This window comes from Protomyctophum bolini (assembly GCF_963924005.1).
Source record: "Protomyctophum bolini genome assembly, chromosome: 4".
NCBI lineage: Eukaryota > Metazoa > Chordata > Actinopteri > Myctophiformes > Myctophidae > Protomyctophum > Protomyctophum bolini.
This window is the reverse complement of record NC_137865.1, coordinates 45,960,621-45,975,991: the sequence shown is the minus strand read 5'-3', so window position 1 is coordinate 45,975,991 and position 15,371 is coordinate 45,960,621. Positions and strand designations below refer to the sequence as shown.

Sequence of the window (15,371 nt, the reverse complement as noted above, 5' to 3'; positions counted from 1 at the left end):
GTGTGTGTGTGTGTGTGTGTGTGTGTGTGTGTGCTGGAAAAAGAGAAGAGGCACCTCTCACAGTGTGCAGAAGTGAACCCTTAGATGAATTGTTGTCGACCGACAAACTGCTATTGTAGCCGGCCGAGGCCAACACAGGACCTATGTGTATCTGAGGTAACCGGAGAACTCGCCGGTTTTCAGACTCGCTGCGGTTTAGTGCATTTTAGCTTTACTTCACCTTTATTTAAATTGCATTGAGAGAGAGAGAGAGAGAGAGAGAGAGAGGATAGTTGTTTAAACTTTAGCATTCCTACTTCATCTATAGTGTAAACACCAAAGTACCGAAACAATGTCATTCATTAGTAAACAATATCCTGAAATATCATTGGTACTATCATTGGTATTATTCACATTCTTACATTTTTATCATTATCTAGCCGACCATTTGATTGCACAAAATAATTTGATCACTTTGGAAAGCATAACGATGAAGACATTGAAACTTGTTTCTCTCCACTTTTCGCTGCGGCGAGTTGGTAAACCGGCGAGTTCTCCGGTATTCGTATCTGAGAGGCACACACGTTACCAGTCGGCTAAAGAGCCAGGCCTGATAGGCACGCAGCAACGCAGCACCCTATACTTACTTACGCCGGCTGGCATGTAGGGCAGCAACAAAGGATCTCCACTTCAGTCTGTCCTGGGCCAGCGTCTTTATAGATCCCCAGGTGTGATGCAGGGTCTTCAACTCTCCCTCCACTGTCCTACGCCAGGTGTTCTTGGGTCGGCCTCTTTTGCGTTTGCCCTCTGGTGTCCAGTGAAGTGCAGTTTTGGTGATGTTGTCCTGTTCTCTACGTATGACATGCCCAATCCATTTCCACCGCCTTCTCATAAGGATGGTATCCATGTTTTCTTGTTTATTACACAGATCAAGAAGGTGTTGGTTGGAGATGGTTTTTGGGCCAGATATATTCTCTGGATTTTCCTTAAACTTTTGGTGTGGAAGGTTGACAGTTTGTGGAGATCATTTTCTGTCGTTCTCCAACATTCAGAACCGTATAGCAGGGTAGACAGGACACAGCTCTGGTACAGTCTAAGTTTGGTGTTGGTGCTGTACTGGGCCGACTTCCAGACGTTGTTAAGCCTTTCGCAGCACCCTATAGCCTACACTATATCAATCAGGAAACCAGTGACAAGTTAACCAATGACGATTTCATATTGGCAAAAAAATTACTCCTCAGAAAATGCTCGCACAATTCAGAAGGAGAAATTACTAGCCTACCGGGATATTCATTACTTTGACAATGTTTGGAGCTCTACAGGCTCACAACACGCCGTGAGCAACCTGTTGTTGAGGGGCGTTTTTAGTCAGCCATTTTGACATTGAAGGGAAATGTTCGTCATCTTGTCCCTAACAAACATTAATTGCCATTGACAAAGATAATTTAATGTTTGTTTTGTCCATACATCACCTAATCATAGCAACATGAGTTAGACTTTAATATATTAGCGCCACTCACACGGGTGTGTTTTTTAGCTTGTAGATACTACTAGATAGGCTAGCTTCACTATTATTTGCACAACATTATTGTCATACGTCAAAGTAGGATATTAATTTACAAAACAAACAAAAAAGTAAAAATGGACACAAGGTTTCTGCCCGACAACATATTGCTTGCATCCCGTATGAGAGGAACAAACAATAATCTGGATAAGAGTCCACACAGTCCCTCGAAATCACCATTTCACAAATGTTGCTTTGTATATAACTAACATTGTATAAACAAAAGACAATGTGCATGAAGTTAACAAAGGTTTTCCTCTGTACAACAGCGTTAGATGGTATCCAATGCGGTTTCTGCTCCTCTCGGGGATTTATTTTCTTAGCTGAATATAGCAAATAAACAGCTGCATGCCTGCCAGTGTTTTAGAGAAATGTAGGTGATGCCTGGAGAAGGGGGAAAATAGGAATGTGAGAAATTCTGGTGGTAACCGCCCAGTGTTGGCAGCTAGTTGTAGACATTTGGGATTTCATGTTTGGTGGGGCAGTCAGGGCATTTAGGGCATTGCCCCCAGGTTCAAATCCTGGGAGAGGCAGGTATAGGACATAAAAGTTATGTATTGCAGCTTTGAAACAAGGAGTTGTTGTGCGGCATACTTTAAGCTCCACGAAGTCATGTCATCACTCCGTGGTCGTTGTTTGAAAGAAACAGGTTACAGGTTACAGTGACAAACTTGTTTTACTGCAGTGGATGTCTCTTGCTGGGAGAAAAAAATAGTTGTCATGGTTCTTCTTTGTGAATGGCAATTATTTTGTCATCCGTCATAATCGTTTCCGACAAAATAATTGCGATGATCTCAAATATTAATTAAATAAATTCTTGTTTGCGCACCATCACACACACACACACACACACACACACACACACACACACACACACACACACACACACACACACACACACACACACACATACACACACACACACACACACACACACACACACACACACACACAGGCTTTTTTGTCCTGGTGCTGCTGAACAGAGTCAGGCTGTCGTATAGTTCCTGAATGGTACCATCATCACCTCTGTCTCAACAAGCTCCATATTGGACACACTGATAATGAACTGTATGATGTAGATTTATACACACAGCTGTGCAGTGAGCTGTGCACACACTTTTAACCCATTCTGACCGGAAACCCGTTTTGGTGTTAGCATCATGTTATGCTTTAGCTATTGAAAAATAGCAGATCTACAAGCTCATAGCGCGCCACCGAGTGGCGCGCTACGAGCTTGTAGGTCTGCTATTTTTTGAAAAATCGAAGACCGACTGACATTTTTTAGAATCTGATCTCAGGTCAGAATGGGTTAATCAGACCAGTGTGTGTTCAGTGGAAACCTCCTATGAATCTGATCTCAGGTCAGAATGGGTTAAGCTGTGGTGGAGAAAAGTACTCGCATGTTTTACTTAAAGTAAAGTAAAAGTATCAATACGTCAATAGTCTTGAATTAAAAATGTATCAAAAGTATTGTAATTTGGTATGAAAAATGTACTTAAAGGACCAAAAGTATATAGTACTCAGTAGGCTATGCAGAATGTCCCATTTAATTTCGAGTTTTCATACAGTATGTATAAACGTCTTTTGAAAATAGCAGATTTACAAGTTACCACAACACACCGTGACACAACCTGTTGTTAGCTTGTAGATAGGCTAGCTTCACTATATTTGCATGACATTGTCATACGTCAAAGCGTCGAAGCGAGGAATTAATAAAAATAAACTTAAAAACTAAGTTAAAATATGGAGATACAAGGTTTCTGCCCGACAACGTAAACACAATACGTACAAATATGAATGCAATGAGTAACAGATAAGCCCTATAAGAACTTTGACTGATTAACATTAACACATTAACAAGACCTACGTATCATCAACAGACTCAAGGTTCACATTTTTCAGCTAGACTTGCAAAGGCTGGTTCTAGGCAAGTCCTAAAACCATCCTTTCATCAGGTGGGAAAACATGGGAACCTGTGCCAACAAAACAACCTCCAGACTAGCCTTTGTATCGAATGACAGCAGGGCAGAGAGCAGCTGGTTTGGTTCAGCGAAAGAGAAATAAACAAGATAAATTATGTAAGCGTAAAAAAAAGGCCACTTTCTCCTATGAAAGCAATCATGCAGGTGCTGCTCAGGCACCGGTTGGCTGCTCAAGTGTGCATGTAACCCTCATACACAAACCATGCATATGGATGACTAACACAGGGGTGGCCAACGTTGACAATGGAGAGGGCCACTATATTTCCACACGCACTTCAGAGGGCCACTGTCATAGCAAAAATTGCCGATCTACAAGCTCAAAATGTGTCGCGACGTGTTTTGAGCTTGTACTGTATATCAGATATTTTTGCTCACTTTGAATTTAAATTCTGAATAATCTTTTTGGTATTTTTGAATTGGAATCCTGAAAAGTAATTTTTTTATTTCATTTCAAATGCATTTAGTTATAGTTATATTAACTTTATGAACTAAATACAAATTTTAATACTAGTAATTCTCCTAAAACAATAATATATCAATGTTCCGATATTAACCTGCGGTCCGCATTACGTGATGGTGATGGTGTGGGCCGCATATGGCCCCTGGGCCGACAGTTGCCCAATGCCCATGTATGGACTAACGGGCACGCACGCGCACACAATTTGCATACGGCAAAGGCAATGGAACACACACCAGATTCACACACAGATGCACCAGCATAATAACGACTGCAGTTAAATATGCATTTAGTCTTGTTTGTTGCAGATTCCCACTGTTACTTGGCCTCGCTGGCGAGTTATTGTAGTGAGATTGGAGCTAATGTGGATGAGCATGAGGCCGCTCCATAGGGTGCCTGTTTGCCCGCCCGAGCCGCAGTAGATTACATCACAGCGCTTGATGTCAGTGCTGGTTTTCTATTGGTCTGTGAGTCAGGATGACAGATGAACGAGCGCCGCAGAGGACACATGACAGAAAAGGGACGAGGGGCTGGCAACTGGAGGGTGATGGGAACGCGAAGGCGAAAACCTCAGTGTTAATATAACTCAGAGAGGGTGTGCAATTGTAACCAAATGGTGACGCGTCGCGTGTGAACGTGTACACAATCTCAGGGTTATAAGCTGATAAATGAACAGTGATGGGGTCACATAGCTGGAAGTATCAGGGAGATGGAAGACTGGCCAGAGGCCGCGATGACAGGGAAGAGTAGGATGACAGAGATGGCACGCAGAGAAGAACAATCTGGCTCTAAGGCACACATGTCCCAAACACTGGGTCGGGACCCGTTTCTATGGGTCACGACGAGTAAGCATCTCTTTGGATCTGCTATTTTCACTAGCTTGGGGTCACCAGGCAAATGGGTCTTGAACTAAAAGGTTTGGGAACCACTGCTCTAGTCTAGTGAGATATGACCTTTTCTTCTTTCCCTTTTTATTGATGTATAAGTTTATTAGTTTCTGTCTCAATGAATGTATTTATTTCTTTGTCTCCGCTGTTTCAATGATGTACTTTGTGTTGTCTTTGTAGTCGGACATGACTGCATCACTGTGGTGTCCACATCAAAAAATATAGTATATATATATATATATATTCAAAGGGTCAAAGGGGGGGGCGAGTCCAAGTCAAGACCAAGTCAAAGGGGGAGCGAGACGGAGACCATTTTTTGTTGTTTTTCTCTCACTGCAGAAAACACTGAGCAGTACCTCAAATTGTACTTAAGTAGAGTACTTAGTAAATGTACTTAGTTACTTTGCATCACTTGCCTTCTAGACACATTATTGTGGCCTAACGAGTGGCCGGGGAGCCGGAGGTAAATACAGTGAAAATGTCACTTAACCCATTCTGACCTGAGATCAGATTCATACGAGGTTTCCACTGGACACACACTGGGTCTGATTAACCCATTCTGACCTGAGATCAGATTCTAAAAATGTCAGTCGTTCTTCGATTTTTCAAAAAATAGCAGACCTACAAGCTCATAGCGCGCCACTCGGTGGCGCGCTATGAGCTTGTAGATCTGCTATTTTTCAATAGCTAAAGCATAACAAAGCATAAGCATAACATAACTAAACCGTTCATAATGGGTTAACAATACAGCTGAGAGCTGATGGCACGTGTTGGAACCAATTAAATAAATTACGTGACTGACTGTCACTAAATACAGTGCAGTTACACACTGCATTTGATTCTTAAGTTAACCTTTTGTTAATTCTCACACACTGGAGCAAATCAATGTATACCCCAAAAGGGTCATTAGGATTATTACATTTCACAGTGGGTTGTGTGGAAAGATAAAATCTTCAGATGTTATTACATAATGTATACTGTAGATGACTGCACAAATAAGTGTGTGTGTGTGTGTGTGTGTGTGTGTGTGTGTGTGTGTGTGTGTGTGTGTGTGTGTGTGTGTGTGTGCACGCTTTGTTTTGTGTAGCATTTCTTTCTGCATGGTCGACAATAAAGCATTCATGTGCGCCCACATGACTTGATAAGTAATCAGTTTTTATGTAATTGTAGCATACTTACTGAGCATCTCCAGAAGATAATATTACATTATGGGTCTTTTGCAGGAGGCCCTCACTCAGTTTTGCCAATACCTGCTTCTGCCCGACAGACTGCTGAGGGTCATGACTAAGTCATGGATTTAGTTATGTCATAAAAGCCTCTTTGTTTTCTAGTAATAAAAACCAAAAGAAATCCCCCTAAAACCTCCCAAAGCGTGCTTTCTTTTAGAAATACCCCAAAAATGTGATGCATGTGATTACATTGATAAATCCCTGAGAAAAGCACAGCCACGCTAATAAGATGAATCATTATTGAATTAGTGTTGGTGTGTCTAGCATCGACACGCCATAACCATTGCTTCATTTGTCATCACTCTAAAGGATGTGACTGTGTTCAGACTTGGCGTGATGCTTGTGTGTCACCAACAGCCCTGAAGAACTATCGTGTCCAAGGACGTTTCCAAAACTATCACTTATCCTTATAAAATAGATCCTTATACATAACTTCATACTGTGTGATTCTCTCCATGTCATGATCAAATGAACTGTTTATTTGAACATGACATTGAGTTTGAATGAGTGATTGATTTTATTTGGTGATAAAAAAAGGAGGACTTTCCGACATTCAAGTCAGCATCACGAGGACGAAAACACAAGAAAGCCTTTGGGCTTATTCCATTGTGGTCGTCGACAAAATAAACACTAAACAACATGACAAGACATCACAACAACAACACGTAACTACTGTATACAGACGGATATCAATACATACATGCATAAGAAAATCTCAAGAGTGGGATACTGTAGCTAGCATTGGCAGGAATACCAGAACGCCCGCCTCGGGCGTATACAGCCGGCAGAACGGTAGAACGGTCTCTGCCTGCTATTCCTCAACGTAACCTCAGTAAAACTATGACTAAAAAGAAGAACACAGTTTGCCGGCCACTGCTACAGAGCTGACAATAAGGTTATATCTTCCCTTTTTCTGGAATCCTGCCTCAAAGCAGACCAGAGGTAGAAAACTGTCGTTCCCTGATGTCATCGCTATAGGGACACATGCATCAGTAAAGCAGGAACTGGGGATGGCAATGAAGGACCGGGAAGTCTGCCGTGTTGTTGTGAAATCCATGACCTCGTCTGCGGTCGAAAAATGATGATGATGATTATGACTAAACGGTTACACCGAACCTTATTCCTATACTTAACCTCAGTAAAACTATGCCGAACCTTAAGCTTGTTTTTGAGCGGTGGGAACACTGTCTCCTATGAACAGCTATGCCTGTCCAGTGTACAGCATAGTACGCGTACAGTACAGAGCACAGTAGAGTACAGTCCTTCAGCTGGGTGACAGTACACTACAGTAAAGAGTGCAGTACAAAGGTACATACTCGTAGTGTACATGGCGAGTACAGTACAGTACAGTACGTACAGAGTACAGTACAGAGTACGGGACAGTACAGTACAGTACACTGAGCACCATAACTACAACACTAGCACAGTACAGTACAGTACGAGTACATACAGTAAAGAGCACAGCACAGTACAGTAACTAGTTCCACCGCTCAGTTCGCACGGGTGCAATTTCTAACATTATCGTCAGTAACACAAATACAAGAATTTAAGAACCGCACCACCGAGCGGTCGGCGTGAGGTCAGCGGGAATGAGGTCATGAGGGAGAGCGTGCTGACCCTCGTTGCTGTCTTTTGTCTGTATTCTAAACGTTTATCAGAATCATTATTTTGTACAAATCAAACCCTGGGCCCTGACCGGACCAAATGAACGCTTATGCAAAGCAACATGTCAGCTAGAGTTTATTTTTTCTGTGGATTAGAATGTGTAATTTTTCAATTTGTGGCATCAAGACTTTGTTGGTTGTCTCAATAATGTCCAACTTGTCTCTCCTCTTCACAGAACATTGAAAGGTCTCTGGTCTGATGCTGCCATCAATTGCCATGGAAACTGATGCCAGTCACATGTTGGAGGCAGCCCTGGAGCAGATGGATGACATTATAGCAGGTAAGAACAGGCCTCGAACCCAGATCCTCTGTCCCTGAGCCTAATGCAAGGCAATACCAGTAGTGGATGTTTTTCAACAACACAGTTTTCTGTTGTTACTGTAAGCAGTATTCGTGTACAGGTATCACACTGTGTGTTGGTCCCAGGACCAAACAAGGGCAACCTGTAGTGGTGTGCATAGTTTTAAATGTTTAAAATCAAAAGGGACACAACCGGATCAACCCAATCACACACAAAAGCACAAAACATCATTTTGTGAATTTACAATGCTTCTTTGAAGGGACAATAAGAAAAAGACAGTCACACAAAAACACAATAGAATACGGAGACCAAATAAAATAGGTGTGCATTGTTGAGCCATGTGGCCTTATCAATGACCGTGGCCTTTGACCACCAGATTGCACCATATGTCAGATATCGAGTTGGATCTACTGTAATATGTGAAGTTTCATGGACTTGTCTTATGATTTGATATCATCCTGGCCTCTTTTCCACCAAAAGAACTTTGGTTCTAGAACGGCTTCCGTTCTTTATTTGTAATGATGGTTTATAAACACTTCTGCATCTGGGATCTGAACCAATTTAATTTGGTTCAAAATCTTTTCCACCCCCAGTGGAAAAGGGGCCACAGTGTGTTGAGAGACATGATTTGATATCACACAGTGTATTGATCCATTGATATCCATTTGATATCACACAGTGTATTGATCCATTGCAAGCAGCCTCAGTATAACCATGTTGCCGTTTCCAGAGACCAAACGCTTGGGAGATGCATGCAGGTCTAATGTACTTTTCTTATGTTTCTACGCAGCTGTTTTGCTAACCTATAGTACAAGAGTAATGAGAGGTCTAAACCTTTATGCGTGTACTTACATGAGTTGAAGTCCTGACAGTGATGACATGTAAACATCATCACTGCATTGGGCTGAAGTGATGACATGGCGCGCGCGTGTGTGCGCGCGTGTTAAGTGACTGATTACCAATTTAGTGCCAAGTGTAGAATACAGAATGTGTGTGCGTGTGTGCGTGTGTGTGCGTGCGTGCTGGCACATGTCTTGTCTGTGCTTGCTTCATGGGATCTTGCTTCCTGCTGGCAAGCGAAGACATTGCCAAGACGATTTAACTAACAGGGGGCAAATGCTTAATGTGGCCTGCCAATGAATGTGTGTGTGTGTGTGTGTGTGTGTGTGTGTGTGTGTGTGTGTGTGTGTGGGCCTGACAGTGTGTGTGTGTGTGTGTGTGTGTGTGTGTGTGTGTGTGGGCCTGACAGTGTGTGTGTGTGTATCCTTGGGGCGAAAATAATGCCAGTTACCGAGTGAAAGCGAACAGCAGGCGGGAAACTGGAGAGAAATAAGATGGGACAGAAGATGCAGTAGTAAAACCAAGGCTTGCCTCATAAACAGTGACACGTTGATTTGATCACTCACACTCCAATGTCACCAGTGGTGTAACTAAGTAACTAAGTACATTTACTTAAGTACTGTACTTTAAATTGGAGGTATTTGTATACTTTACTTGAGTATTTCCAATATTTTTACTCATACATTACATTACAAATATTGTACTTTTACTCCACTACAATTATTTGAAAACTTGAATAGTTTGTAGATTTTTATTATTATTACAAAACCACTTCAGCCCTGGCTCTGGTCCATAGCTCTAATGTGTTGCATTTAGAGCTATATGTTACTCTCAACTTCCGCCGCTCGCATGAATGCAGACCAGCCTCTCCTCTTTAGCGTAAATAAAAATGTTTTTGCTACTCACCAAAACAAAGGCGGGTCGTGTCATTAGAAAGCCTACTTTCCTTAGTGGACGCACTCTGAGTCCCCCACCACACATATAAACTGTACTTTTTGGCCAGAAAGGGCCTTTGTTTTGGTGAGTATTAGCAAAAAGCCAAAAACATTTTTTTTTATTTACGCTAAAGAGGACTGCATTCAGTGGAAGTTGAGAGTAACATACTGTAGCTCTAAATGAAATGCATTAGAGCTATGGACCAGAGCTACTTCAGCCCTATAGACACATTTCGGCCATTTGAAAATAGCCGATCTATAAACTCACAATGTGTCACATCTGCTGTTTTCGTAAACGTATACATTTGAAAACATTCTCCACTCAAGTAAATTTAGAATTCTGGACTTTCACTTTGTAACAGAATATTCCTACATTGCAGTATTGATACTTTTACTGAAGTAAAACATATATATTTGAGTACTACTTCCACCACTGAATGTTATGTATAAAGCCGTCTTCTCTAATCTGTTAGTTGCTGACAAAAAAGAAAAGGAAAGAAAACATGGCCTCACCAAGGTCACCGAATGCCTCTCAATGACCACAAATAGAACTGCATTAAAAAATCCCATTAGAGATATGATCAGCCAATCATTAACAAGGAAATTAGAAGCCTTTATCTGCAGTGCTCTGACATGGCAGTCAGATTGCATTCCAGAATGAAGTGCATGGGTTCAACATGTTGTTATGAGAGCAACATCCAAAGCACTTTGCTGACTGGTAATGTCTTTTGATGTATCAGTTTTTACTATGGTATGGTTTTAAAAAAATGGTGCTGCCATCTAGTGGTTGCAGCCAGGCGGACCATCTCTGAGTAAGAGAAAACAGCAAAATGTGCAGCATACTGTAGCAGCATACTGTCGGAGCATTCCTTACAGTATTTACATGCAACGGCAATAATAAGCCAATAATAATAAGTTGCGGGGCGGGTGGGCACCTTAACCCATTCTGACCTGAGATCAGATTCATACGAGGAGGTTTCCACTGGACAACACACTGGTCTGATGAACCCATTCTGACCTGAGATCAGATTCTAAAAATGTCAGTGCTTCTTCGATTTTTCAAAAATAGCAGACCTACAAGCTCGTAGCGCGCCACTCGGTGGCGCGCTATGAGCTTGTAGGTCTGCTATTTTTCAATAGCTAAAGCATAACATAGTGCTTACACCAAAATGGGTGCCCGCCCAGAATGGGTTAAAATATATAGGCTACTCTAAGGTGGGCACCCACTGTCGTTATAGGAACCTTCCGCCACTGTTTACATGCACCGTGACCTCGACAGTGGGTGCAGGGCCAATAAGGCAATCATGGAAGGAGGTTGGGGTCGGTATCATCCTGACCTGACGAAGATCTACTAAGATCGAAAGTCATTTGTTCAATAAAGTAATTCTTTACCAAAAGAATGGTGTGCGGATCCCACCTCCCTCCAGCATAGCATATACTTGTCATGCACTAAGGGATGCATGGCAAAAACAGGGAGTCCACACATGAGTATAAACATTTTAAATGATATTTATTATATTAAAGTAATTAAAGAATTGCAAAAAGTGTGGGATGTGAGGATATCGGTTATCAGTAATGTCTGCAGTGCATGGATGTTTGGAGAGTGCTGTGTGCGTGTTGCATTAAATGGTGCAAAACATAACTTAGCCAAAAGGTTGGTTAGGCCCTTGGGCCAGGTCTTGCTTGATCTTGCTTGTGCAGGGAGGAGTCAGGACAAAGAGAGACTGAGCTGCAGCCAGGAGAGCTCCCTATATTCCTTGTTCGTCCATCAGAGTTGATGATGACCATGGCACGTCTCAATTTGTTGATTTTTGGTGAGTGCGCAGATGGCTGGAAAAAGACCCCTTTGAGCCTGGAATCCTCTGTGGCACACAGGCCAGGTCAGAGAGGATGCAGAGCCCTGAGGTTTCTTTCTTGGCTTTGCGCTGTTGTCTCTTCAACATGGCATAAGATATTCTGCTGTTCTCACAGAGAACTGCCCTAAGCTCCACCCACCTCAGGTGAGCACAATTGGGCTGACGGGCCATCACAGAGGCTGCCGGCTAGCCTACAGTGAGGCAGAGCGGGCAGGGCCGTCACATACTGTACCAGAATATTCTGTAGTTCAGTGGAAACGAATTGCATCAATTTGAATGAATATGAATATTTAGTTTAGTTTTTCCTCCTCTTACCCTTAGAATCTAAAGAAGGCATTATGAAAGTAAGCGTCTGTTTTTCTTCCTCGTTTTCTGTCTTTTCATGAGGAAATTAAATTTACTGTATAGGAGTCTCTTGGAGATGCAGTACATATGGGAGTTTTTAGTTAGACAGGGTTGATTAGCCGTGGTACAGTTCAGTTCAGTTTGCAGTTCAACAGGCTGATAGCAGTGGAACAGTAGTTAATACTACAGTACAGTGTTAATAGTAGTAGTTTGTAGTTAGACAGGGTTAAGTAGTTTGTAGTTAGACAGTGTTGATAGTAGTAGCTTGTAGTTAAACACGGTTGATGGTCCATAAGCCTTTCTAAATCATGGGTTACTGCTACAGTAAACACGACAGACATGTGACAATGAATTCTCCAATTGGCTTCAGGATAACTCTCTGGCTGTGTTGTGCAGCTGTGCAGGCCTCTTGGCTTACAGGCAGCAAGATTCCAGAGAGGAGGGAAATATCACATGTTGTTTATATCATGTGCTCTTTTTCATGTACATGAAGGGATTGTTTTGTAAGGCTATTTGGGAGTGCAATGGCTAACTTTATCTAGTAACTAGTCAACCACCCCACATGCGCACGCTGCATACGCACGCACGCACGGGTACACACACACACACACACTGTGTGTGCGCACACATGCATTTTTATTTCTGTGAATGTGCGTAAGTGCCAGGGAAAGGATCCAGGTGACACATGGACATTTGGAGACATTGAGGAGGATGTATGTCTTCGATTAGTTCTGTTTCTCTACAACTGTGGCGCATTAACATAAGTACTCACTGTCCTGAGCAGAAATGTACTTTACACTTACAGCTGGAATAGGAGCCTCTTTGCCAATTCTACTGTAAATTGTACATATGGCAGCTAATCCTATATCAAGTTCTATGCTGTAAGAGCTGACCTTTTTTTTCCAGACATTTAACTACCTAGGCTAGAACCTATGCAGTATCCCAAACACAGTTTATTTGAACGCACGCACGTCCAGAATTGGGATGCTAGGGTTCAAGTGGTTTCTTGCATAAGAGAGCATGCTCTCAAAGTCAATGGTCTTCCCTGATTAAATAAAGGTCAATATAACAGTGGTTAAGTAATCTCTCCTTTCCTCTCCTCCGCGCCTCTCTCTCTCTCTCTCTCTCTCTATCTCTCTCTCTCTCTCTCTCTCTCTCTCTCCTCTCAGGCTCCAAGGCAGCGGCAGCAGAGTTTAATGGGCTGTACGAGCTGGGTTCTCCGGTGAGCACCGGTCCTCTGCAGGTGCTGCAGCTGGCTGAGGAGCTGAAGCTGGCCTTGGACCTGCACAGCGCTCAGGACGCCAGAGGCAGCCTCAGGTCACAGCTACCCACGGAGACGGCCAACGCTCTCATAGACTGGCTGCTGAGCGGAACCGTGAGTACCGCATGCTATAGGCTACTAGTAGTGTGTATTGCAGTGGTTTCCTTTCCCCCCCATGCCTTTTTAGCTCAAGAACCCGTTTTGCCTGCGATCTAAACTAGTGAAAATGGCAGATCTACAATTTCTGCCATTTTCACTACCTCTTAAACATTTGTTTTCTAATTTATGGAATTTCTTAGATCTTTATGAAACTACTGAAAAAAACTACTGAAATTATTTTTTGAAATAATTAAAAACTAAAACTAAAGGGACCCATACCACGTTGCGACGCGTTGGAACCACTGGTGTATACGGTATATATATATACTGTAGGTTGGATTGCTGAAACGTGAAGAGAGAGTCGATTACGGTGATCACTTTGCTCAACTGCTCAATGGAAACATAGATGGGGTCCCGGACGGTGCCTCAGTGTTATTTTGTCCAGTGACCCAACCTGAGAAATGTGTAAAACAAACACAGTACATGCCGTTTCACAACATGCTTTAACAGAAGTTAGCCTAGCTCCAGATTCCTTTTTCTGGGGGCGACTGACTGGCTGCATATATCAAAAGCTAGAGAGACGACACAATATGATGCACACTATGTATGTGTATGGCGTAAGGATGGAGTTAAAATGGAGTTAAATTCAAAGCACAATCGTTCACAGAATCACTTCTGAAACAGTGATTTATGCATGTACGGAGCATGTTCGTTCGTGGTTGTCACTTCCATAATAGACACTGCATTCATCATGGGAGCAAAATATCATTCTCCCCCTTCCAGTTAATCCAGTGCAACAACAACATACATGTAACAACAACAGACGAGATGTCATTAAAAGATCATTAACAGTAAAAAAACTAAAAAGTCATTAGAAATGTTAATTGCTTGGCGTCCTGCAGCCACACCAGACACAGTCGGCAGTGCGATAGACTTTCCACAGAACGCATCGCTAGACTCAACATGCTTTAGAAGTGGAGTGGCTCGTATTTGGCGCCGGGGTAAATGATCAGGCACAAGACATTAAACACTTACTATAAGAGCAGCAGCTGTGAGGAGTCACAGAGATGTTTTCAGAGTGGAATATTTTTGTTTATAGTGAGTGGAGTTTTCTTTCACCCCACCCCCTTTTTTTTTTCCCCCCAAGGTCGGTTATTCATAACAAATTAGCTCAGAGAGGCTGATTGGGCAGCTGTGAGGACAGAACCAAAGTGTGTGAGTGAGTGAGTGGCGCTTTGGTTGGGTCTTTGCAGTGTTGAAATGTTTTTCCTTTTTTACGGCTTTCGCCTTTATTTTATATTTCTTATAGAGGGACCAGACAGTAGGCTGACAGGAAATGGGGGAGAGAGATGGGGGAGTGACATGCAGTAAAAAGGCCGTCGGGATCGGGAGTCGAACCCGTGGCACACTGTCAGACTCGGACTACCGGCCAAGGTGCCTGGACCGCTGAGCCACGGTCCAGTGCAGTGTTGATTTTGACCACAATTTCGTTTTTTTTGTTTTAGTCATAGTCCTTTGTATAAAATTTAATTTAGTTTTAGACTTTTAGTCATATTTTAGTCAGTATAGAGTCAAGTAGTAGAGTGTAAATCGAGGACAGATTGGGTGAGGTGAAGAGTCAGGGGTGAAGGAGAGGAATTTCGCTGGACTCCTAGACGGCAACTATTCCTGGAGCTGGGATGGGGTCGTCTTGACGCGTCTCTGTGAGGTTGAACTCAGACAGGGCTTTCTTGGTCCGTGTCCCAGTAGTCTGAGACAAGTAAGGGAGCAGCCAGCACACAAATCAATGTCCTTTTCACATCGGTTTTCTATTTACGTCTCACGCACAGAGACAACGGACACGTTTCAACTTAACAGGTCTTCCTCAGCGTTGTCATGACATTGTTGAGCCGTGCACACCCTGGAGTGTTACGGGACTTCTTCTAATTTCTCCCAGTCTAAAGACAATCTAGCCTGGCATGGGCAGACTGA

At 42.7% G+C, this 15,371-nt stretch overlaps 1 protein-coding gene across 5 annotated transcripts in view; it reads left to right on the top strand.

Moving 5' to 3' along the window:
• Positions 1 to 15,371, top strand: part of ppfibp2b (PPFIA binding protein 2b) — a 100,362-nt gene that overhangs the window by 18,821 nt on the left and 66,170 nt on the right. For all 5 annotated transcript variants that reach the window (XM_080761986.1, XM_080761983.1, XM_080761984.1 and 2 more), the window contains exons 2-3: positions 7,939 to 8,043; positions 13,210 to 13,415. In XM_080761986.1, the coding sequence (XP_080618112.1) occupies positions 7,962 to 8,043; positions 13,210 to 13,415 (288 nt within the window). In that variant the 5' untranslated portion in view covers positions 7,939 to 7,961. The remainder of the gene's footprint in view (positions 1 to 7,938; positions 8,044 to 13,209; positions 13,416 to 15,371) is intronic.